The sequence below is a fragment of the Oncorhynchus nerka genome, unplaced genomic scaffold, assembly GCF_034236695.1.
Source record: "Oncorhynchus nerka isolate Pitt River unplaced genomic scaffold, Oner_Uvic_2.0 unplaced_scaffold_728, whole genome shotgun sequence".
Lineage (NCBI taxonomy): Eukaryota > Metazoa > Chordata > Actinopteri > Salmoniformes > Salmonidae > Oncorhynchus > Oncorhynchus nerka.
The window spans coordinates 136,094-162,607 of record NW_027040462.1 but is presented as its reverse complement, the minus strand read 5'-3'; the positions used below and the strand labels follow the sequence as shown (position 1 = coordinate 162,607).

Sequence of the window (26,514 nt, the reverse complement as noted above, 5' to 3'; positions counted from 1 at the left end):
CCTGGTTTTATCTTTAGTAAAGACGTGTTTGAAGCTAAACTAATGCTGTCCCATCTTGTCATTAATCCCCAGGTCCTGGTTTTATCTTTAGTAAAGATGTGTTTGAAGCTAAACTAATGCTGTCCCATCTTGTCATTAATCCCCAGGTCCTGGTTTTATCTTTAGTAAAGACGTGTTTGAAGCTAAACTAATGCTGTCCCATCTTGTCATTAATCCCCAGGTCCTGGTTTTATCTTTAGTAAAGATGTGTTTGAAGCTAAACTAATGCTGTCCCATCTTGTCATTAATCCCCAGGTCCTGGTTTTATCTTTAGTAAAGGTGTGTCTGAAGCTAAACTAATGCTGTCCCATCTTGTCATTAATCCTCAGGTCCTGGTTTTATCTTTAGTAAAGACGTGTTTGAAGCTAAACTAATGCTGTCCCATCTTGTCATTAATCCCCAGGTCCTGGTTTTATCTTTAGTAAAGGCATGTCTGAAGCTAAACTAATGCTGTCCCATCTTGTCATTAATCCCCAGGTCCCCTTCTCTAGCAGCATGGTCCAAGCGGAGCCAGCACCGCCTTCTACACCCACATCCATACCTCCACCCAGAGCCTGCCGTCCTCCACCCACCACCCCTGTCCCCATCCCTGTCTCCAGCTCCAGCTGTGGTCCTCCGCAGCTCCCCCCTGCCCACCAGAAACCCTGCCTGTCAGCCAGCCCCTCTCCCTTCAGGATGAAGCCTGCCGCGTGTCTCCAGGAGAGGTGAGTGAATACTGGGGTGATATTGAATATGGACACTCAATGTTCATCTGTGTTGGACCAAACCGATGAGCGTTCTGTATAAAAGGACAAGGACAATACTGGTTCTCATCTCCTCATAAAAAGAAGCATGAGCAGTGTGGGTTCAGTTGTCCACTAAATCGTAACCGTTTTGAAGTAGGTTATAGCCTGATTGTCCCAGAGCTGGAGGGTCTCTCTCAATAGCTGGGCTGTAGTCTATAGCCTGATTGTCCCAGAGCTGGAGGTTCTCTCAATAGCTGGGCTGTAGTCTATAGCCTGATTGTCCCAGAGCTGGAGGTTCTCTCAATAGCTGGGCTGTAGTCTATAGCCTGATTGCCCCTGAGCTGGAGGGTCTCTCTCAATAGCTGGGCTGTAGTCTATAGCGTGATTGTCTCAGAGCTGGAGGGTCTCTCAATAGCTGGGCTGTAGTCTATAGCCTGATTGCCCCTGAGCTGGAGGGTCTCTCCATAGCTGGGCTGTAGTGTATGTGAGGTCAGGGCAGGATTTGGTTGGATGTTGGCGGCCAATCAAGAACTTTCCTAGTGACACAAAGAACGGACGGATGGAGGAGAGGACAAGAATGAGGGGGAGGGGAGGGGGAGAGGAGGGGGAGGAGGGGAGGAGGGGAGAGGGAGGGGGAGGAGGCGGAGGATGGGGAGAGGAGAGGAGGGAGGGAGGAGGGGGAGGGGAGGGGAGGATGGGGAGAGGAGGGGGAGAGGAGGGGGAGGAGGTGGAGGAGGGGGAGAGGAGAGGAGGGAGGGAAGAGGGGGAGAGGAGGGGGAAGGAGGGGAAGGGGTGATGTCTAAAGTCTTTAATGTTGCTCTTCCTCTCTGGCTTGACTTTAGAAGAACACTGTAAGTGATGTCTGGGAAACTTTCCACTGTTGCTTTTAACTACACAGAGAGAGACACAGAGAGAGAACACAGAGAGAGACACAGAGAGAGAACACAGAAAGAGACACAGAGAGAGAACACAGAGAGAGACACAGAGAGAGAACACAGAGAGAGACACAGAGAGAGAACACAGAGAGAGAACACAGAGAGAGAACACAGAGAGAGACACAGAGAGAGAACACAGAGAGAGACACAGAGAGAGAACACAGAGAGAGAACACAGAGAGAGAACACAGAGAGAGAACACAGAGAGAGAACACAGAGAGAGAACACAGAGAGAGACACAGAGAGAGAACACAGAGAGAGAACACAGAGAGAGAACACAGAGAGAGAACACAGAGAGAGACACAGAGAGAGAACACAGAGAGAGAACACAGAGAGAGAACACAGAGAGAGACACAGAGAGAGAACACAGAGAGAGAACACAGAGAGAGAACACAGAGAGAGACACAGAGAGAGACACAGAGAGAGAACACAGAGAGAGAACACAGAGAGAGAACACAGAGAGAGAACACAGAGAGAGAACACAGAGAGAGACACAGAGAGAGACACAGAGAGAGAACACAGAGAGAGAACACAGAGAGAGAACACAGAGAGAGACACAGAGAGAGAACACAGAGAGAGAACACAGAGAGAGACACAGAGAGAAACTGGTTTAAAGACATTTGAAGGTTTTCATCGTGCGTTTACACCAAGCAGATTAGATGTTGTAGCTACACACAATCCCCAAATGAATGTCTGATACCAGCAGATTGTATCATCTCCCAGCAGTAACTTGTGGGTTATGTTATCACATCCCACTGCACTCAGGTGAACTGTTACATGCTGGCCAGAGTCCAGAGGCATTGAGCCGTGGTATTTTCCCCAGACCTCTAACATCTGATTGTGTTTGGTGGCAGGTGTTCTCCGTAGAGTACGTGTAGAACGAGGGGTAGAACACCTCCTCTGCCTTAGTCTGAGGAAGGTGGGAACAGGGAGGAGGAGGAGGAGGAGGAGGAGGAGGAAAATAAGGGAATGAGGAGGAGGACGAGAAGGACTGGAGAGGGGGAGGAGGAGGAAGGAAGGGGGGGAGAAGGAGGGAAGAGGGAGAGAAGGAGGAGATGGAGGATATAGAGGAGGAGGGAATGAGGAGGAGGATGAGAAGGATGGAAGAGGTGGAGGAGGAGGAAGGAAGGGGTGGAGAAGGAGGAGATGGAGGACATAGAGGAGGAGGTAGAGGAGGAGGAAAGAGGACGTCTTGGTCGTCTCTTATACAGTTGAGAAGGAGGTGAGGAAAGATTAATTGAGATTGAGGCCCCTATGTCACAAGTCATCCTGATGTTTATAAGAAGGAAGTGAGAGAATGTTCCGGAACAGGCCGGACATTCTGTCAGGAATGTTCTTTAAGTAAAACAATGAACCAGGATAAAATACAATGAGAGAGGGTTCATTTCACTGGCAGGTGTCTCATGGTGATAGATTACATAGGACTTTGGGGGGGAATATTGTCAAGTGCTTTTGTAACATTTTGGAGTGCAGTTTGAGGATGCCTGATAACGCTCAAGGTCTGGAAATGTAACGTGTATTTCCTCTATGTAAATGTAGGTTAGAATGTATATGTTATATGACAGGAAGAAGATCATTAACACTGTCAGCATTATATATTTTAAGCAATAAGGCCCGAGGAGGTGTGGTATATGGCCAATATACCACGGCTAAGGGCTGTTCTTAGGCACGACGCAACGTGGAGTTTCTGGACACAGCCCTTAGCCGTGGTATATTAGCCATATACCACAAACCCCCAAGGTGCCTTATTGCTGTTATAAACTGGTTACCAACGTAATTAGAGCTGTAAAAATACATGTTTTGTCATACCCATGGTATACGGTCTGATATACTACGGCCGTCGGCCAATCAGCATTCAGGGCTCGAACCACCAAGTTGATTATTTTAAACAATATACACTTAGAAACCTGAGTGGTGTCACTAACCAGGCACATGCCATATTCCTGTGAAGTAAAACAGTACGGAGTGACAGGCACCAGCAGCCCTGTGACTCCACTGCCTCTGAATAGACTGCCATTTGGGCTCAGACCACAAGAACAAAAGGGAAAGGCGTGACTCTCTGACAGGAAACTGGCTACTTCCTGAGCCGCCATGGGGCTGATTGTTGCAGGACTGCAGTTCAGAGTGGACACACAACACTGAATGTTCGGTCCAGACTGGAACAATTCCCTTTAGTCTGTGCTCTGCATTCAGTGTCAACAACTGAGAAAACAGAGATATGCTGGTCTCTGCATTGTTGAAGATTTTTGGCAAAATGGTCATCGAGATGTTACAATGGCTGAGCAGCCAGGTGGAGAGAGAGAGACAGAGAGAGACAGAGCGAGACAGAGAGAGACAGAGAGAGACAGAGAGAGAGAGAGACAGAGAGAGAGACAGAGAGAGAGAGAGAGAGAGAGACAGAGAAACAGAGAGAGACAGAGAGAGAGAGACAGCGAGAGACAGAGAGAGAGAGAGACAGCGAGAGAGAGAGAGAGAGAGAGACAGAGAGAGACAGAGAGCGAGACTATATACTGTATATGTGCGTGCGTGTGCGTGCACGTGTGTGTGTTCTATAGCTGGTGTCAGGGGGTCAGGAAGACCTGTCTCTGTGGTGATTGGGCATTAGCTGGTGTCAAGGGGTCAGGAAGACCTGTCTCCGTGGTGATTGGGCATTAGCTGGTGTCAAGGGGTCAGGAAGACCTGTCTCCGTGGTGATTGGTCATTAGCAGGTGTCAGGGAGTCAGGAAGACATGTCTCCGTGGTGATTGGGCATTAGTTGGTGTCATGGGGTCAGGAAGACCTGTCTCCGTGGTGATTGGTCATTAGCTGGTGTCAAGGGGTCAGGAAGACCTGTCTCCATGGTGATTGGTCATTAGCTGGTGTCAGGGGGTCAGGAAGACCTGTCTCCATGGTGATTGGGCATTAGCCAGAGTTTGTTCTTAACAGTTTGTTGTTGTTCTGGAAGCCCAGCCAACCGGGACCGGACGCCATATTTAACCCCCTCTGATTGGGCCAGGGTAAACAATGAGAAGGTGATTTGATGTGGGCGTGCGAATAGACCAAGACATGTTATCTTCAGGAGATGAGGAGCAACAAAAAAATATAATTTAAAGATAGTCCAGTCTAGTTCAACAATTGTTCCCTTGATTAGCCAGTTACAGTAATCTGTTGCCCATGTTGCTAGGCAGAATATTGTTTGTTTATGACCAGCATCATAAACAAACAATGGAAAGACCATGTTAACGTGTGTTTTGGTCCTGTAGGAGAGGTTCCAACGTCTCCCTGGTGCTGGACATGTCCTCCCTGGCCTCGGTGGAGCCTCTGAACTGTGGGGTGGTGACCCCCAGAGAGAGGGCCACTCAGGAGTACCTGCAGTCAGCCAGCCGGACCCTGTCCAGACAGCAGCTACGAGACGTGGTGCTCAACACACAGACGCTGCATGCAGAGTTCGCTGTGAGTGGAATGAACACACACACACCACAAACACCACACACACCACACACACACCACAAACACACACACACACACACCACACACACCACACACACACACCACAAACACACACACACACACAGACACACACGCACACACACACACCACAAACACGCACACACACACCACAAACACCACACATGCACACACACACCACACACACACACACACCACACACACACGCACACGCGCACGCGCACACGCGCACGCACACACACACACACACACAGCTACGAGATGTGGCGCTCCACACACAGACCCTACACACCGGGTTCGTCGTGAGTGAACAAAACGTCAACACAACCACTACACAGCGTTGTGTTCCTGTGGTCAACAACTTGATTAATCAACTGTGTTATTCAAGGCCGGATAGCCCATTACATTTGTGTATGTGGAACAATCCACCTCAACATTTATGGGCTGTTTAAACCAATTGATTTAACTTGCTTCATGAGTTAAATTGTGTTTTTGTTTGTTCGTTTTGTTTGTTCGTTTTGTTTGTTCGTTTTGTTTGTCTGTTTTGTTTGTTCGTTTTGTTTGTTCGTTTTGTTTGTCTGTTTTGTTTGTTCGTTTTGTTTGTCTGTTTTGTTTGTCTGTTTTATTTGTTCGTTTTGTTTGTCTGTTTTGTTTGTCCTTTCAGGAAATCCCAATGAACTTTGTGGATCCAAAGGTGATGGACATTTCCAGTCATGGAACCAAAAATAGATACAAGACAATACTGCCAAGTAAGTATAGTAGATTTTTAATATGTATTAGTTAATTAAGTAATAAGACTCGAGGGGTTGTGGTATATGGCCAATATAACACGGCTAAGAGTTGTTCTTTAAGCACGACACAACCCCTGGATACCCCTGGAGTGCCTGGATACAGCCCTTAGCCGTGGTATATTAGCCATATACCAAACCCCCGAGGTGCCTTATTGCTATTATAAACTGGTTACCAATGTAATTAGAGCAGTAAAAATACAAGTTTTGTCATACCCGTGGTATACGTTCTGATATACAACGGCTTTCAGCCAATCAGCATTCAGGGCTGGAACCACCCAGTTTATAAGGACTAATTGACCACCCACAGAGCCACAACCTGTTGTGTGGTCCACAGACTAAGGCTATGGTGTTAATGTGAGGGTCAGTGTCGTGTCGCGGTAGATTAGGCTTGTCTATCTCACACAGCAGTAGTTCTGTCAACCTGTCACTGTCTGTTATTGTCAACCTTTGGGCTCACAGACACACACACACACGTACACACGTACACACGTACACACACACGTACACACACACGTACACACACACGTACACACATACACACACACATATAGACACACATTCTCTGCAGTGCATGATATATTGTTGTTTACAGCATGTGTTTGGCTGGTCGACCTCTATGTAAGTAACACTGAGTACAACCAAACAAAGCCAACCGCCACAGCCTCTCCTGGTCATACAGGAAGTGTTTTAGTGCTGCCCTGTCTGGTTGGTTAGCCTGGTGGACGGAAGTGGTCAAATATAAACCAAATGTCTGAGATGAGCTGTTCCTTCCTGATTCTTTAAACAGCCTCTAGGTGTGTCCCAAATGGTGTCCTATTCCTTAGTGTTCTGCCTTTAACCCTGTGGGTCCTGATCAAAAGTACTACACTAACTAGGGAATAGGGTGCTATAGTACTGCACTAACTAGGGAATAGGGTGCTATAGTAGCGCATTAACTAGGGAATAGGGTGCTGTAGTAGCACATTAACTAGGGAATAGGGTGCTATAGTAGCACACTAACTAAGGAATAGGGTGCTATAGTAGTGCACTAACTAAGGAATAGGGTGCTATAGTAGCACACTAACTAAGGAATAGGGTGCTATAGTAGTGCACTAACTAGGGAATAGGGTGCTATAGTACTGCACTAACTAGCAAATAGGGTGCTGTAGTAGCACACTAACTAGGGAATAGGGTGCTATAGTACTGCACTAACTAGGGAATAGGGTGCTGTAGTAGCACACTAACTAGGGAATAAGGTGCTATAGTAGTGCACTAACTAGGGAATAGGGCGCTGTAGTAGCGCACTAACTAGGGAAAAGGGTGCTATAGTAGTGCACTAACTAAGGAATAGGGTGCTATAGTACTGCACTAACTAGTGAATAGGGTGCAGTAGTAGCGCATTAACTAGGGAAAAGGGTGCTATAGTAGTGCACTAACAGAGGAATAGGGTGCTATAGAAGCACACTAACTAAGGAATAGGGTGCTATAGTAGCGCACTAAGTAGGAAATAGGGTGTTATAGTAGTATACTAACTAAGAAATAGGATGTTATAGTAGTGCACTAACTAGGGAATAGGGTGTTATAGTAGTGCACTAAGTAGGGAATAGGGTGTTATACTAGTGGGGTGTGTGTGTGTGTGTGTGTGTGTGTGTGTGTGTGAATGACATCATTCTGTAATAAAAAGACAGTTGGGTTGGAATGTTACTGTCTTCCCGTTCACACCTTGGAACGTTATCAGGCTTCCTGTCTGAACCACCAGTCTTCCTTCAACACGCAGAGCACAGAGGGGTCTGGGGTTTAGGTCTGGGGTTGAGGTTGGGGTCTGGGGTTGAGGTTGAGGTCTGGGATTGAGGTCTGGGGTTGAGGTCTGGGGTTGAGGTCTGGGGTTGAGGTCTGGGGTTGAGGTCTGGGGTCTGGGGTTGAGGTCTGGGGTTGAGGTCTGGGGTTGAGGTCTGGGGTTGAGGTCTGGGGTTGAGGTTGGGGTCTGGGGTTGTAGTCTGGGGTTGAGGTCTGGGGTTGAGGTCTGGGGTTGAGGTTGGGGTCTGGGGTTGTAGTCTGGGGTTGAGGTCTGGGGTCTGGGATTGAGGTTGGGGTCTGGGGTTGAGGTCTGGGGTTGAGGTTGGGGTCTGGGGTTGTAGTCTGGGGTTGAGGTCTGGGGTCTGGGGTTGTAGACTGGGGTTGAGGTCTGGGGTTGTAGTCTGGGGTTGAGGTCTGGGGTCTGGGGTTGAGGTCTGTGGTCTGGGGTTGAGGTTGGGGTCTGGGGTTGAGGTCAGGGGTTGAGGTCTGGGGTTGAGGTTGGGGTCTGGGGTTGTAGTCTGGGGTTGAGGTCAGGGGTTGAGGTTGGGGTCTGGGGTCTGGGGTTGAGGTCAGGGGTTGGGGTCTGGGGTTGAGGTTGGGGTCTAGGGTTGTAGTCTGGGGTTGAGGTCAGGGGTTGAGGTTGGGGTCTGGGGTTGAGGTCTGGGGTCTGGGGTTGTAGTCTGGGGTTGAGGTCTGGGATTGAGGTTGGGGTTGGGGTCTGGGGTTGAGGTTGGGGTCTGGAGTTGAGGTTGAGGTCTGTGGTTGAGGTTGGGGTCTGGGATTGAGGTTGAGGTCTGGGGTTGAGGTTGGGGTATGGGGTTGAGGTCTGGGATCCGGGGTTGAGGTTGGGGTCTGGGGTTGAGGTCTGGGGTCTAGGGCTGAGGTCTGGGTTGAGGTTGAGGTTGGGGTCTGGGGTTGAGGTCGGGTTCTGGGGTCGGGGTCTGGGGTTGAGGTTGGGGTCTGGGGTTGAGGTTGGGGTCTGGGGTCTGGGGTTGAGGTCTGGGGTTGAGGTTGGGGTATGGGGTTGAGGTCTGGGATCCGGGGTTGAGGTTGGGGTCTGGGGTTGAGGTCTGGGGTTGAGGTTGAGGTCTGGGGTCTAGGGCTGAGGTCTGGGTTGAGGTCTGGGGTTGAGGTTGGGTTCTGGGGTCGGGGTCTGGGGTTGAGGTTGGGGTCTGGAGTTGAGGTCTGGGGTTGAGGTTGGGGTCTGGGGTTGAGGTTGGGGTCTGGGGTTGAGGTCTGGGGTTGAGGTTGAGGTCTGGGGTCTGGGGTTGAGGTCTGGGATTGAGGTTGGGTTCTGGGGTTGAGGTTGGGGTTGGGGTCTAGACAGAACTCTTCAGACAGAACACTCTAGACAAAACACTCCAGACAGAACACTCCAGACAGAACAGTCCAGACAGAACAGTCCAGACAGAACAGTCCAGACAGAACACTCCAGACAGAACACTCCAGACAGAACAGTCCAGACAGAACTCTTGAGACAGAGAAGTCCAGACAGAGAAGTCCAGACAGTACACTCTAGACAGAGAAGTCCAGACAGAGAAGTTCAGACAGAGAAGTCCAGACAGAACTCTTCAGACCGAACAGTCCAGACAGAGAAGTCCAGACAGAGAAGTCCAGACAGAACTCTTCAGACAGAACTCTTCAGACAGAACAGTCCAGACAGAACAGTCCAGACAGAACTCTTCAGACAAAACAGTCCAGACAGAATAGCCCTGTCTGCAGTCACTAACATATCTATCTGATTCTAATAGCTGGAACCTCCAGTCACTAACAGATCTATCTGATTCTAATAGCTGGAACCCTTTACTCACTAACATATCTATCTGATTCTAATAGCTGGAACCCTTTACTCACTAACATATCTATCTGATTCTAATAGCTGGAACCTCCAGTCACTAACAGATCTATCTGATTCTAATAGCTGGAACCTCCAGTCACTAACAGATCTATCTGATTCTAATAGCTGGAACCTCCAGTCACTAACATATCTATCTGATTCTAATAGCTGGAACCCTTTACTCACTAACATATCTATTGTCACCTGCAGATCCACATTCCAGAGTGATCCTGAGGACCAAGAGCTCCTTCGACCCTCTCAGCAGCTACATCAACGCCAACTACATTAGGGTAAATTTTGCACACACACACACACACACACACACATAGATGCACACACAGATGCACACACACACACACACACACACACACACACACACACACACACACACACACACCAATGCCAATTACAGGGTAAGTTATCCACCAGGCATGTGAGCCCAGGGACTGTTCTGGGTTCTTAACCATTGTTTGTGAACACATTGCATTCTGAACCCAAACCAAAACAAGTGGATGTTGTGGTTGTAAAACAACAGTGTTCTCTTAGTTAGAGCCAAAACGGCACATGATAGCGCTCTCATAATGAATAGGTAAAAACCATTTCCTGAAAGTTGTCTGTACAGGTATGCATAGTCAGATTATAACACAGATTAAAGTTGTCTGTACAGGTATGTATAGTCAGATTAAAGTTGTCTGTACAGGTATGCATAGTCAGATTATAACACAGATTAAAGTTGTCTGTACAGGTATGCATAGCCAGATTATAACACAGATTAAAGTTGGCTGTACAGGTATGCATAGTCAGATTATAACACAGATTAAAGTTGTCTGTACAGGTATGCATAGCCAGATTATAACACAGATTAAAATTGGCTGTACAGGTATGCATAGTCAGATTATAACACAGATTAAAGTTGGCTGTACAGGTATGCATAGCCAGATTATAACACAGATTAAAGTTGTCTGTACAGGTATGTATAGTCAGATTATAACACAGATTAAAGTTGTCTGTACAGGTATGCATAGCCAGATTATAACACAGATTAAAGTTGTCTGTACAGTGTCACGAACCGGCTCAAAGCCCGTAACAAATGGAGACAACGTGGAGATAAGGAGTAGCAAAATATATATTTATTAACTAAAGCAACTAAGTATAATATACAATGGTGTGTGTAATCAGTAATCAGTAGTGTAAGTGAGTGTTTTGCATGCATGAATGTGAGAATGCAGGGTGTTGAAAGGTGCCAACGCAAACAAACAAAAAGGCCACCAAGAACCACAACACAACACAAACACAAAGGTGTCTGCATGGAGAGAGTCTCCTCCATGAATGTGGAAGAGGTCTATTTATCCTGGGAGACACCTGGCCCAGGTGTTTCCCATGTAGCTGACGACCCTCTGCACTCCGCTCACCGGCATCCTAATAAGGAAACAAGAACAAAGACAGAATACGGCAGATAGAGTGGGAGGGTCGTCACATTCCCCCCCATAAAACCGGGGACCAACAAGGACCCCGGAACAACATACCAGCCTCCCGCGTCCCAAATTGACACAGGCCTCCCGCGTCCCAAATTGACACAGGCCTCCCGCGTCCCAAATTGACACAGGCCTCCCGCGTCCCAAATTGACACAGGCCTCCCGCGTCCCAAATTGACACAGGCCTCTGCGTCCCAAATTGACACAGGCCTCTGCGTCCCAAATTGACACAGGCCTCTGCGTCCCAAATTGACACAGGCCTCTGCGTCCCAAATTGGTGAGGGGTTATGTGTTCACACCTCCACCTGCCCCAACCAACCTCCTCCTCACACCTCAGCAACCTTTGCGCATAGGAAGCAATATTTAAGAGGAAAGAAGAACACAAGACCAGGAGGGAACAGACAGGAAAGATAGAACATGACAACCCGAAACAATGGTCAGTCATGTAAACATTCAGGAACATGGCACAAAAGACCAACAGCTACAAACTCCAACGAAAAGAACATCAGGGTCCTTCTTAATTTTTACAACTCCCAACGATTCATAGTCACTTCCAACGATTCATAGTCACTTCCAACGATTCATAGTCACTTCCAACGATTCATAGTCACTTCCAACGATTCATAGTCACTTCCAACGAAACAGAATTTCACTAATTTCAATCATTTAAGCTTGTAGTGTTCAGCGATCTTCAACAGCTGTTCTTAAGTACATAATTCTAACAGGTCCTCTGATGGAAAGCGAATGAACTTGTATACATGGGAAACACCATAGTCATAAGTAAGTAATCTTGCTCAACTCCTCTGCTGAGCACATCAGACCACAACCAGAGAAATGACAATCACCCTGAGCACCACAGAAGAGAGATGAGATACGGAGCTTCCCCAAAACCTACAATAACTCAACCCTAGTCTTCGTGCAGATTTGCGGTGGGTATTTACGCACTGTAGCCAGCTGGCAAGGAAATAGAACTCCCCAGCATGCTGACAAATTCCACCAAGCCACAGATGTGCCCCCGAGACAACTGCTCAGTCCACAGACACCACACAAAAATAACAAACATTTAACCATGCCCAACATGTCCAAAATTGAAACACGTCGCTAAGCCTATCAGGGGAAAAAGGCTATAGCTCCGGGTAGCAAGTTCCACTACCCTACACAAATATCCTACCGAGGTACACAGCCGATTTACTCACCTCCTCAGACTGACTTCCCAACAGAAAGTAGAACAAGAGTTTCCAGGCTAGGCAAGGCCTGGAAACTAACCATTATAGTCTCTCCAACGCAGCACACAAACCAAACAACAAAGGCAACCAATACTGGGCCGATCACACTCAAACACCATATTCAAACCAAACACGTACCTCCACGGTCTCCCAAACCAATAGTTTAAAGATCCCGGATGAGCCCCCACTTGTCACGAACCGGCTCAAAGCCCGTAACAAAGGGAGACAACGTGGAGATAAGGAGTAGCAAAATATGTATTTATTAACTAAAGCAACTAAGTATAATATACAATGGTGTGTGTAAACAGTAATCAGTAGTGTAAGTGAGTGTTTTGCATGCATGAATGTGATAATGCAGGGTGTTGAAAGGTGCCAACGCAAACACACAAAAAGGCCACCAAGAACCACAACACAATCTACAAAGGTGTCTGCATGGAGAGAGTCTCCTCCATGAATGTGGAAGAGGTCTATTTATCCTGGGAGACACCTGGCCCAGGTGTTTCCCATGTAGCTGACGACCCTCTGCACTCCGCCCACCGGCATCCTAATAAGGAAACAAGAACAAAGACAGAATACGGCAGACAGAGTGGGAGGGTCGTCACAACAGGTATGCATAGTCAGATTATAACACAGATTAAAGTTGGCTGTACAGGTATGCATAGTCAGATTAAAACACAGATTAAAGTTGGCTGTACATGTAAGGGTTTTCTTCTGGTGAAAGAGAGGCGGACCAAAATGCAGCGTGGTGGTTATTCATGTTTTTAATAAAGACGACTATACATGAACAGACTATACAAAACAAGAAAAGTGAAAACCTAAACAGTCCTATCTGGTGCAAACACAGAGACAGGAACAATCACCCACAAAACCCAACACAAAACAGGCTACCTAAATATGGTTCCCAATCAGAGACAATGACTAACACCTGCCTCTGATTGAGAACCATATCAGGCCAAACATAGAAATAGACAAACCAGACACACAACATAGAATGCCCACCCAGCTCACGTCCTGACCAACACTAAAACAAGGAAAACACATACGAACGATGGACAGAACGTGACAGAACTCCCCCCCCCCCAAGGTGCGGACTCCGAACGCACAACCTAAACCTATAGGGGAGGGTCTGGGTGGGCATCTGTCCGCGGTGGCGGCTCTGGCGCTGGACGTGGACCCCATTCCATAATTGTCTTAGTCCACCTCCTTAGTGTCCCTTGAGTGGCGACCCTCGCCGCTAACCTTGGCCTAGGAAACCTAACAACGGGCCCCACTGGACTGAGGTAGCTCAGGACTGAGGGGAAGCTCGGGACCGAGGGGAAGCTCGGGACCGAGGGGAAGCTCAGGAGCGAGAGGAAGCTCAGGAGCGAGAGGAAGCTCAGGAGCGAGTGGAAGCTCAGGAGTGAGAGGAAGCTCAGGCAGGTTGATGGATCTACCAGATCCTGGCTGGCTGGTGGTTCCGGCAGATCCTGGCAGACTGGCGGATCCTGGCTGAATGGCGGATCTAACTGATCCTGGCTGACTGGCAGATCCTGGCTGACTGGCAGATCCTGGCCGACTGGCAGATCCTGGCCGCCTGGCAGATCCTGGCTGACTGGAAGATCCTGGCTGACTGGCAGATCCTGGCCGACTGGCAGTTCTGGCAGATCCTGGCTGACTGGCGGATCCTGGCAGACTGGCGGATCCTGGCTGACTGGCGGATCCTGGCACACTGGCGGATCCTGGCTGAATGGCGGATCTAACTGATCCTGGCAGACTGGCGGATCCTGGCTGACTGGCAGATCCTGGCTGACTGGCACTTCTGGCGGATCCTGGCTGAATGGCGGATCTAACTGATCCTGGCTGACTGGCAGATCCTGGCCGACTGGTGGATCCTGGCTGACTGGCAGATCCTGGCCGACTGGCAGATCCTGGCCGACTGGCAGTTCTGGCAGATCCTGGCCGACTGGCGGATCCTGGCCGACTGGCAGATCCTGGCTGACTGGCAGATCCTGGCTGACTGGCAGATCCTGGCCGACTGGGAGTTCTGGCAGATCCTGGCTGACTGGCACTTCTGGCGGATCCTGGCTGAATGGCGGATCTAACTGATCCTGGCTGACTGGCAGATCCTGGCCGACCGGTGGATCCTGGCTGACTGGCAGATCCTGGCCGACTGGCAGATCCTGGCCGACTGGCAGTTCTGGCAGATCCTGGCCGACTGGCGGATCCTGGCCGACTGGCAGATCCTGGATGACTGGCAGATCCTGGCTGACTGGCAGATCCTGGCCGACTTGCAGTTCTGGCGGATCCTGGCTGACTGGCGGATCCTGGCTGACTGGCGGATCCTGGCACACTGGCGGATCCTGGCTGAATGGCGTATCTAACTGATCCTGGCACACTGGCTGATCCTGGCTGACTGGCGGATCCTGGCACACTGGCGGATCCTGGCTGAATGGCGGATCTAACTGATCCTGGCAGACTGGCGGATCCTGGCTGACTGGCAGATCCTGGCCGACTGGCAGATCCTGGCCGACTGGCAGTTCTGGCAGATCCTGCCTGACTGGCACTTCTGGCGGATCCTGGCTGAATGGCGGATCTAACTGATCCTGGCTGACTGGCAGATCCTGGCTGACTGGCAGATCCTGGCCGACTGGCAGATCCTGGCCGACTGGCAGTTCTGGCAGATCCTGGCCGACTGGCGGATCCTGGCCGACTGGCAGATCCTGGCTGACTGGCAGATCCTGGCCGACTTGCAGTTCTGGTGGATCCTGGCTGACTCGCGGATCCTGGCAGACTGGCGGATCCTGGCTGACTGGCAGTTCTGGCGGATCCTGGCTGACTGGTAGTTCTGGCAGATCCTGGCCGACTGGCAGTTCTGGCGGATCCTGGCAGACTGGCGGATCCTGGCTGACTGGCGGCACTGGCGGCGCTGGGCAGACTGGCGGCGCTGGGCAGACTGGTAGCTCAGACGGCGCTGGGCAGACTGGCGGCACTGGCGGCGCTGGGCAGACTGGCGGCACTGGCGGCGCTGGGCAGACTGGTGGCACTGGCGGCGCTGGGCAGACTGGTAGCTCAGACGGCGCTGGGCAGACGGGTAGCTCAGACGGCGCTGGGCAGACTGGCGGCACTGGCGGCGCTGGACAGACTGGTAGCTCAGACGGCGCTGGGCAGACTGGCGGCACTGGCGGCGCTGGGCAGACTGGCGGCACTGGCGGCGCTGGGCAGACTGGCGGCACTAGCGGCCTCTGGAATGAGGGGCTCTGGCGCCTCTGGCATGAGGGGCGGTAGCTCTGACAGCGCCGGACAGGCGGGAGACTCTGGCTGTGCTGGAGAGGAGGAAGGCTCCGGCAGCGCTGGACAGGCGGGACGCACTGTAGGCCTGATGCGTGGTGCTGGCACTGGTATGCCGTGCATACTATGCCAAACCAACAGCTTTCTTTCTACTCTGTCCAATACATCCTCCACACTCTCAGACTCAGCACTCTGCTTCGCCGACAGCTCCAATTCCATCCATGGCTCCTTACGGTAAACAGGGGGAGTTGGCTCAGGTCTGACTCCTGACTCTGCCACACTCTCCCTGTGTCACCCCCAATACATTTTTGGGGGTGCCTCTCGGGCTTCCAGTCGCTCTGCCGTGCTAGCTCCTCATAATGCCGCCTCTCTGCTTTCGCTGCCTCCAGCTCGGCTTTGGGGCGGCAATATTCCCCTGGCTCTGCCCAGGGTCCTTTTCCGTCAAGGATCTCCTCCCAAGTCCATTTATCCAAATAGTGCAGCCTCTCCCACTGCTGCTGCTGCCTCTGATGCTTCTCCTGCTGCTGCCTTTGCTGCTGTTGCTCCTGCTGCACCTGTCGCTTCTCCTGCTGCTGCTGTTGCTGCTGCCTCTGTTTACCACACCGCTTGGTCCTTGGTTGGTGGGTGATTCTGTAACGGTTTTCTTCTGGTGAAAGAGAGGCGGACCAAAATGCAGCGTGGTGGTTATTCATGTTTTTAATAAAGACGACTATACATGAACAGACTATACAAAACAAGAAAAGTGAAAACCTAAACAGTCCTATCTGGTGCAAACATAGAGACAGGAACAATCACCCACAAAACCCAACACAAAACAGGCTACCTAAATATGGTTCCCAATCAGAGACAATGACTAACACCTGCATCTGATTGAGAACCATATCAGACCAAACATAGAAATAGACAAATCAGACACACAACATAGAATGCCCACCCAGCTCACGTCCTGACCAACACTAAAACAAGGAAAACACATACGAACGATGGACAGAACGTGACAGTACAGGTATGCATAGTCAGATTAGAACACAGATTAAAGTTGTCTGTACAGGTATGCATAGTCAGATTAGAACACAGATTAAAGTTGTCTGTACAGGTATGCATAGTCAGATTATAACACAGATTAAAGTTGTCTGTACAGGTATGCATAGTCAGATTAAAGTTGTCTGTACAGGTATGCATAGTCAGATTAAAACTCAGATTACAGTTGTCTGTACAGGTATGCATAGTCAGATTAAAACTCAGATTACAGTTGTCTGTTCAGGTATGCATAGTCAGATTAAAACTCAGATTACAGTTGGCTGTACAGGTATGCATAGTCAGATTATAACACAGATTAAAATTGGCTGTACAGGTATGTATAGTCAGATTATAACACAGATTAAAATTGGCTGTACAGGTATGTATAGTCAGATTAAAGTTGTCTGTACAGGTATGCATAGTCAGATTATAACACAGATTAAAGTTGTCTGTACAGGTATGTATAGTCAGATTAAAGTTGTCTGTACAGGTATGCATAGTCAGATTAAAACTCAGATTACAGTTGGCTGTACAGGTATGCATAGTCAGATTAAAACTCAGATTACAGTTGGCTGTACAGGTATGCATAGTCAGATTAAAACACAGATTACAGTTGGCTGTACAGGTGTGCATAGTCAGATTATAACACAGATTAAAATTGGCTGTACAGGTATGTATAGTCAGATTATAACACAGATTAAAATTGGCTGTACAGGTATGCATAGTCAGATTATAACACAGATTACAGTTGGCTGTACAGGTGTGCATAGTCAGATTATAACACAGATTCAAATTGGCTGTACAGGTGTGCATAGTCAGATTATAACACAGATTAAAATTGGCTGTACAGGTATGTATAGTCAGATTATAACACAGATTAAAATTGGCTGTACAGGTATGCATAGTCAGATTATAACACAGATTAAAGTTGTCTGTACAGGTATGTATAGTCAGATTAAAGTTGTCTGTACAGGTATGCATAGTCAGATTAAAACTCAGATTACAGTTGGCTGTACAGGTATGCATAGTCAGATTAAAACTCAGATTACAGTTGGCTGTACAGGTATGCATAGTCAGATTAAAACACAGATTACAGTTGGCTGTACAGGTGTGCATAGTCAGATTATAACACAGATTAAAATTGGCTGTACAGGTATGTATAATCAGATTATAACACAGATTAAAATTGGCTGTACAGGTATGCATAGTCAGATTATAACACAGATTACAGTTGGCTGTACAGGTGTGCATAGTCAGATTATAACACAGATTAAAATTGGCTGTACAGGTGTGCATAGTCAGATTATAACACAGATTAAAATTGGCTGTACAGGTATGTATAGTCAGATTATAACACAGATTAAAATTGGCTGTACAGGTATGCATAGTCAGATTATAACACAGATTAAAGTTGTCTGTACAGGTATGTATAGTCAGATTAAAGTTGTCTGTACAGGTATGCATAGTGAGATTAAAACTCAGATTACAGTTGTCTGTACAGGTATGCATAGTCAGATTAAAACTCAGATTACAGTTGTCTGTACAGGTATGCATAGTCAGATTAAAACTCAGATTACAGTTGGCTGTACAGGTATGCATAGTCAGATTAAAACTCAGATTACAGTTGTCTGTACAGGTATGCATAGTCAGATTAAAACTCAGATTACAGTTGGCTGTACAGGTATGCATAGTCAGATTAAAACTCAGATTACAGTTGGCTGTACAGGTATGCATAGTCAGATTAAAACTCAGATTAAAGTTGGCTGTACAGGTATGCATAGTCAGATTAAAACTCAGATTACAGTTGGCTGTACAGGTATGCATAGTCAGATTAAAACACAGATTACAGTTGGCTGTACAGGTATGCATAGTCAGATTAAAACACAGATTACAGTTGGCTGTACAGGTATGCATAGTCAGATTAAAACACAGATTACAGTTGTCTGTACAGGTATGCATAGCCAGATTATAACACAGATTAAAGTTGTCTGTACAGGTATGCATAGCCAGATTATAACACAGATTAAAGTTGGCTGTACAGGTATGCATAGCCAGATTATAACACAGATTAAAGTTGTCTGTACAGGTATGCATAGTCAGATTATAACATAGATTAAAGTTGGCTGTACATGTATGCATAGTCAGATTATAACAGATTAAAGTTGTCTGTACAGGTATGCATAGTCAGATTAAAACACAGATTAAAGTTGGCTGTACAGGTATGCATAGTCAGATTAAAGTTGTCTGTACAGGTATGCATAGTCAGATTACAGTTGTCTGTACAGGTATGCATAGTCAGATTACAGGTGTCTGTACAGGTATGCATAGTCAGATTATAACACAGATTAAAGTTGTCTGTACAGGTATGCATAGTCAGATTACAGGTGTCTGTACAGGTATGCATAGTCAGATTACAGTTGTCTGTACAGGTATGCATAGTCAGATTAAAACAGATTAGAGATTAGAACGGGACTCATGAAACATAGTTACGTTTTTTTCATTCTATCACCCTTGATTCTAACTGGTCATCTTTAACTTAGTTCATACCTTCATATTTCATATTATATCATGCAGTCATATCCATCTTTAGTATAGTTTATACCTTCATACTTCATATTATATTATGCAGTCATATCCATCTTTAGTATAGTTTATACCTTCATATTATATTATGCAGTCATATCCATCTTTAGTATAGTTTATACCTTCATATTATATTATGCAGTCATATCCATCTTTAGTATAGTTTATACCTTCATATTATATTATGCAGTCATATCCATCTTTAGTATAGTTTATACCTTCATACTTCATATTATATTATGCAGTCATATCCATCTTTAGTTTAGTTTATACCTTCATACTTCATATTATATTATGCAGTCATATCCATCTTTAGTTTAGTTTATACCTTCATATTATATTATGCAGTCATATCCATCTTTAGTATAGTTTATACCTTCATACTTCATATTATATTATGCAGTCATATCCATCTTTAGTATAGTTTATACCTTCATACTTCATATTATATCATGCAGTCATATCCATCTTTAGTATAGTTTATACCTTCATACTTCATATTATATCATGCAGTCATATCCATCTTTAGTATAGTTTATACCTTCATACTTCATATTATATTATGCAGTCATATCCATCTTTAGTATAGTTTATACCTTCATACTTCATATTATATCATGCAGTCATATCCATCTTTAGTATAGTTTATACCTTCATACTTCATATTATATCATGCAGTCATATCCATCTTTAGTATAGTTTATACCTTCATACTTCATATTATATCATGCAGTCATATCCATCTTTAGTATAGTTTATACCTTCATACTTCATATTATATCATGCAGTCATATCCATCTTTAGTATAGTTTATACCTTCATACTTCATATTATATCATGCAGTCATATCCATCTTTAGTATAGTTTATACCTTCATACTTCATATTATATTATGCAGTCATATCCATCTTTAGTATAGTTTATACCTTCATACTTCATATTATATCATGCAGTCATATCCATCTTTAGTATAGTTTATACCTTCATACTTCATATTATATTATGCAGTCATATCCATCTTTAGTATAGTTTATACCTTCATACTTCATATTATATTATGCAGTCATATCCATCTTTAGTATAGTTTATACCTTCATACTTCATATTATATTATGCAGTCATATCCATCTTTAGTATAGTTTATACCTTCATACTTCATATTATATTATGCAGTCATATCCCAGTGTTGTTCAACTGAGTGATGTGATATAAAACTTGTTCCCTTTTCAACAAACAAACAACTTCAGATTCTCCTTATCGGGTTTCTCCATCTTGGGAAAGAAAAGTGTAGCAGTGAGTTCAGGGGAGCGAGGACATTGTTTCTGTTGTTTCCATGTAAGTCTATGGAGAGAACAGGAGGAGAGAGAGGGCAGGCCGGAGGAACTAGTGAACTCACTCTCTACTGACCCGTTGGGCTGCAGATACAATAGGGCCACTTCCCCTGTAGTCACTGCAGGAAGCTCAACTACTAACATGACTTCAAATTGGCACCCTATTCCCTATTTAGCGCAATACATTCTGGTCATTATGGTACACTATATAGGGAATAGGGTGCCATATGGGACATAACACTCTCATTTTCTCTTTCACACCATAGAGGATATTCAGACCTGCTGTGGTTTATCTCTCCCTGGACAGTAGCTAACACCATAGAGGATAATCAGACCTGCTGTGGTTTATCTCTCTCTCTCTGGACAGTAGCTAACACCATAGAGGATAATCAGACCTGCTGTGGTTTATCTCTCTCTCTCTGGACAGTAGCTAACACCATAGAGGATAATCAGACCTGCTGTGGTTTATCTCTCTCTCTGGACAGTAGCTAACACCATAGAGGATAATCAGACCTGCTGTGGTTTATCTCTCTCTGGACAGTAGCTAACACCATAGAGGATAATCAGACCTGCTGTGGTTTATCTCTCTCTCCCTGGACAGTAGCTAACACCATAGTGGATAATCAGACCTGCTGTGGTTTATCTCTCTCTGGACAGTAGCTAACACCATAGTGGATAATCAGACCTGCTGTGGTTTATCTCTCTCTCTCTCTCTGGACAGTAGCTAACACCATAGAGGATAATCAGACCTGCTGTGGTTTATCTCTCTCTGGACAGTAGCTAACACCATAGTGGATAATCAGACCTGCTGTGGTTTATCTCTCTCTCTCTCTGGACAGTAGCTAACACCATAGAGGATAATCAGACCTGCTGTGGTTTATCTCTCTCTGGACAGTAGCTAACACCATAGAGGATATTCAGACCTGCTGTGGTTTATCTCTCTCTCTCTGGACAGTAGCTAACACCATAGAGGATAATCAGAGCTGCTGTGGTTTATCTCTCCCTGGACAGTAGCTAACACCATAGAGGATAATCAGACCTGCTGTGGTTTATCTCTCTCTCTCCCTGGACAGTAGCTAACTCCATAGAGGATAATCAGACCTGCTGTGGTTTATCTCTCTCTGGACAGTAGCTAACACCATAGAGGATAATCAGACCTGCTGGGGTTTATCTCTCTCTCCCTGGACAGTAGCTAACACCATAGAGGATAATCAGACCTGCTGTGGTTTATCTCTCTCTGGACAGTAGCTAACACCATAGAGGATAATCAGACCTGCTGTGGTTTATCTCTCCCTGGACAGTAGCTAACACCATAGAGGATAATCAGACCTGCTGTGGTTTATCTCTCTCTCCCTGGACAGTAGCTAACACCATAGAGGATAATCAGACCTGCTGTGGTTTATCTCTCTCTCTCTGGACAGTAGCTAACACCATAGAGGATAATCAGACCTGCTGTGGTTTATCTCTCTCTCTCTGGACAGTAGCTAACACCATAGAGGATAATCAGACCTGCTGTGGTTTATCTCTCCCTGGACAGTAGCTAACACCATAGAGGATAATCAGACCTGCTGTGGTTTATCTCTCTCTCTCTGGACAGTAGCTAACACCATAGAGGATAAACAGACCTGCTGTGGTTTATCTCTCCCTGGACAGTAGCTAACACCATAGAGGATAATCAGACCTGCTGTGGTTTATCTATCTCTCTCTGGACAGTAGCTAACACCATAGAGGATAATCAGACCTGCTGTGGTTTATCTCTCTCTCTCTCTGGACAGTAGCTAACACCATAGAGGATAATCAGACCTGCTGTGGTTTATCTCTCTCTCTCTCTGGACAGTAGCTAACACCATAGAGGATAATCAGACCTGCTGTGGTTTATCTCTCTCTCCCTGGACAGTAGCTAACACCATAGAGGATAATCAGACCTGCTGTGGTTTATCTCTCTCTCCCTGGACAGTAGCTAACACCATAGAGGATAATCAGACCTGCTGTGGTTTATCTCTCTCTGGACAGTAGCTAACACCATAGAGGATAATCAGACCTGCTGTGGTTTATCTCTCCCTGGACAGTAGCTAACACCATAGAGGATAATCTCTCTCTCTCTCTGGACAGTAGCTAACACCATAGAGGATAATCAGACCTGCTGTGGTTTATCTCTCTCTCCCTGGACAGTAGCTAACACCATAGAGGATAATCAGACCTGCTGTGGTTTATCTCTCTCTCTCTGGACAGTAGCTAACACCATAGAGGATAATCAGACCTGCTGTGGTTTATCTCTCTCTCTGGACAGTAGCTAACACCATAGAGGATAATCAGACCTGCTGTGGTTTATCTCTCCCTGGACAGTAGCTAACACCATAGAGGATAATCAGACCTGCTGTGGTTTATCTCTCTCTCTCTGGACAGTAGCTAACACCATAGAGGATAATCAGACCTGCTGTGGTTTATCTCTCCCTGGACAGTAGCTAACACCATAGAGGCTAATCAGACCTGCTGTGGTTTATCTCTCTCTCTCTGGACAGTAGCTAACACCATAGAGGATAATCAGACCTGCCGTGGTTTATCTCTCTCTCTCTCTGGACAGTAGCTAACACCATAGAGGATAATCATACCTGCTGTGGTTTATCTCTCTCTCCCTGGACAGTAGCTAACACCATAGAGGATAATCAGACCTGCTGTGGTTTATCTCTCTCTCTGGACAGTAGCTAACACCATAGAGGATAATCAGACCTGCTGTGGTTTATCTCTCTCTCTCCCTGGACAGTAGCTAACTCCATAGAGGATAATCAGACCTGCTGTGGTTTATCTCTCTCTGGACAGTAGCTAACACCATAGAGGATAATCAGACCTGCTGGGGTTTATCTCTCTCTCCCTGGACAGTAGCTAACACCATAGAGGATAATCAGACCTGCTGTGGTTTATCTCTCTCTCTCTGGACAGTAGCTAACACCATAGAGGATAATCAGACCTGCTGTGGTTTATCTCTCTCTCTCCCTGGACAGGACCTAACACCATAGAGGATAATCAGACCTGCTGTGGTTTATCTCTCTCTCTCTGGACAGTAGCTAACACCATAGAGGAAATTCAGACCTGCTGTGGTTTATCTCTCCCTCCCTGGACAGTAGCTAACACCATAGAGGATAATCAGACCTGCTGTGGTTTATCTCTCTCTCTCTGGACAGTAGCTAACACCATAGAAGATAATCAGACCTGCTGTGGTTTATCTCTCTCTCTCTCTGGACAGTAGCTAACGCCATAGAGGATAATCAGACCTGCTGTGGTTTATCTCTCTCTCTCTGGACAGTAGCTAACACCATAGAGGATAATCAGACCTGCTGTGGTTTATCTCTCTCTCTGGACAGTAGCTAACACCATAGAGGATAATCAGACCTGCTGTGGTTTATCTCTCTCTGGACAGTAGCTAACACCATAGTGGATAATCAGACCTGCTGTGGTTTATCTCTCTCTCTCTGGACAGTAGCTAACACCATAGAGGATAATCAGACCTGCTGTGGTTTATCTCTCTCTCTCTCTGGACAGTAGCTAACACCATAGAGGATAATCAGACCTGCTGTGGTTTATCTCTCTGGACAGTAGCTAACACCATAGTGGATAATCAGACCTGCTGTGGTTTATCTCTCTCTCTCTGGACAGTAGCTAACACCATAGAGGATAATCAGACCTGCTGTGGTTTATCTCTCTCTGGACAGTAGCTAACACCATAGAGGATATTCAGACCTGCTGTGGTTTATCTCTCTCTCTCTGGACAGTAGCTAACACCATAGAGGATAATCAGACCTGCTGTGGTTTATCTCTCCCTGGACAGTAGCTAACACCATAGAGGATAATCAGACCTGCTGTGGTTTATCTCTCTCTCTGGACAGTAGCTAACGCCATAGAGGATAATCAGACCTGCTGTGGTTTATCTCTCTCTCTCTGGACAGTAGCTAACACCATAGAGGATATTCAGACCTGCTGTGGTTTATCTCTCTCTCTCTGGACAGTAGCTAACACCATAGAGGATAATCAGACCTGCTGTGGTTTATCTCTCTCTCCCTGGACAGTAGCTAACACCATAGAGGATAATCAGACCTGCTGTGGTTTATCTCTCTCTCTCTGGACAGTAGCTAACACCATAGAGGATAATCAGACCTGCTGTGGTTTATCTCTCTCTCTCTCTGGACAGTAGCTAACACCATAGAGGATAATCAGACCTGCTGTGGTTTATCTCTCTCTCCCTGGACAGTAGCTAACACCATAGAGGATAATCAGACCTGCTGTGGTTTATCTCTCTCTCTGGACAGTAGCTAACACCATAGAGGATAATCAGACCTGCTGTGGTTTATCTCTCTCTCCCTGGACAGTAGCTAACACCATAGAGGATAATCAGACCTGCTGTGGTTTATCTCTCTCTCTCCCTGGACAGTAGCTAACTCCATAGAGGATAATCAGACCTGCTGTGGTTTATCTCTCTCTGGACAGTAGCTAACACCATAGAGGATAATCAGACCTGCTGGGGTTTATCTCTCTCTCCCTGGACAGTAGCTAACACCATAGAGGATAATCAGACCTGCTGTGGTTTATCTCTCTCTCTCTGGACAGTAGCTAACACCATAGAGGATAATCAGACCTGCTGTGGTTTATCTCTCTCTCTCCCTGGACAGGACCTAACACCATAGAGGATAATCAGACCTGCTGTGGTTTATCTCTCTCTCTCTGGACAGTAGCTAACACCATAGAGGAAATTCAGACCTGCTGTGGTTTATCTCTCCCTCCCTGGACAGTAGCTAACACCATAGAGGATAATCAGACCTGCTGTGGTTTATCTCTCTCTCTCTGGACAGTAGCTAACACCATAGAAGATAATCAGACCTGCTGTGGTTTATCTCTCTCTCTCTCTGGACAGTAGCTAACGCCATAGAGGATAATCAGACCTGCTGTGGTTTATCTCTCTCTCTCTGGACAGTAGCTAACACCATAGAGGATAATCAGACCTGCTGTGGTTTATCTCTCTCTCTCTGGACAGTAGCTAACACCATAGAGGATAATCAGACCTGCTGTGGTTTATCTCTCTCTGGACAGTAGCTAACACCATAGTGGATAATCAGACCTGCTGTGGTTTATCTCTCTCTCTCTCTCTGGACAGTAGCTAACACCATAGAGGATAATCAGACCTGCTGTGGTTTATCTCTCTCTCTCTGGACAGTAGCTAACACCATAGAGGATAATCAGACCTGCTGTGGTTTATCTCTCTCTGGACAGTAGCTAACACCATAGTGGATAATCAGACCTGCTGTGGTTTATCTCTCTCTCTCTCTGGACAGTAGCTAACACCATAGAGGATAATCAGACCTGCTGTGGTTTATCTCTCTCTGGACAGTAGCTAACACCATAGAGGATATTCAGACCTGCTGTGGTTTATCTCTCTCTCTCTGGACAGTAGCTAACACCATAGAGGATAATCAGACCTGCTGTGGTTTATCTCTCCCTGGACAGTAGCTAACACCATAGAGGATAATCAGACCTGCTGTGGTTTATCTCTCTCTCTCTCTGGACAGTAGCTAACGCCATAGAGGATAATCAGACCTGCTGTGGTTTATCTCTCTCTCTCTGGACAGTAGCTAACACCATAGAGGATATTCAGACCTGCTGTGGTTTATCTCTCTCTCTGGACAGTAGCTAACACCATAGAGGATAATCAGACCTGCTGTGGTTTATCTCTCTCTCCCTGGACAGTAGCTAACACCATAGAGGATAATCAGACCTGCTGTGGTTTATCTCTCTCTCTCTGGACAGTAGCTAACACCATAGAGGATAATCAGACCTGCTGTGGTTTATCTCTCTCTCTCTGGACAGTAGCTAACACCATAGAGGATAATCAGACCTGCTGTGGTTTATCTCTCTCCCTGGACAGTAGCTAACACCATAGAGGATAATCAGACCTGCTGTGGTTTATCTCTCTCTCTCTGGACAGTAGCTAACACCATAGAGGATAATCAGACCTGCTGTGGTTTATCTCTCTCTCTCTGGACAGTAGCTAACACCATAGAGGATAATCAGACC

The 26,514-nt window shown here is 46.4% G+C and overlaps 1 protein-coding gene across 1 annotated transcript in view; it reads left to right on the top strand.

Annotated features, from left to right (window-relative positions):
* LOC135571149 (uncharacterized) overlaps positions 1 to 26,514 on the top strand; it is a 138,975-nt gene that overhangs the window by 87,132 nt on the left and 25,329 nt on the right. Inside the window, 4 exon segments of the mRNA XM_065016942.1 lie at positions 517 to 743; positions 4,941 to 5,130; positions 5,810 to 5,894; positions 9,760 to 9,839. Coding sequence (XP_064873014.1) covers positions 517 to 743; positions 4,941 to 5,130; positions 5,810 to 5,894; positions 9,760 to 9,839 — 582 coding nt within the window.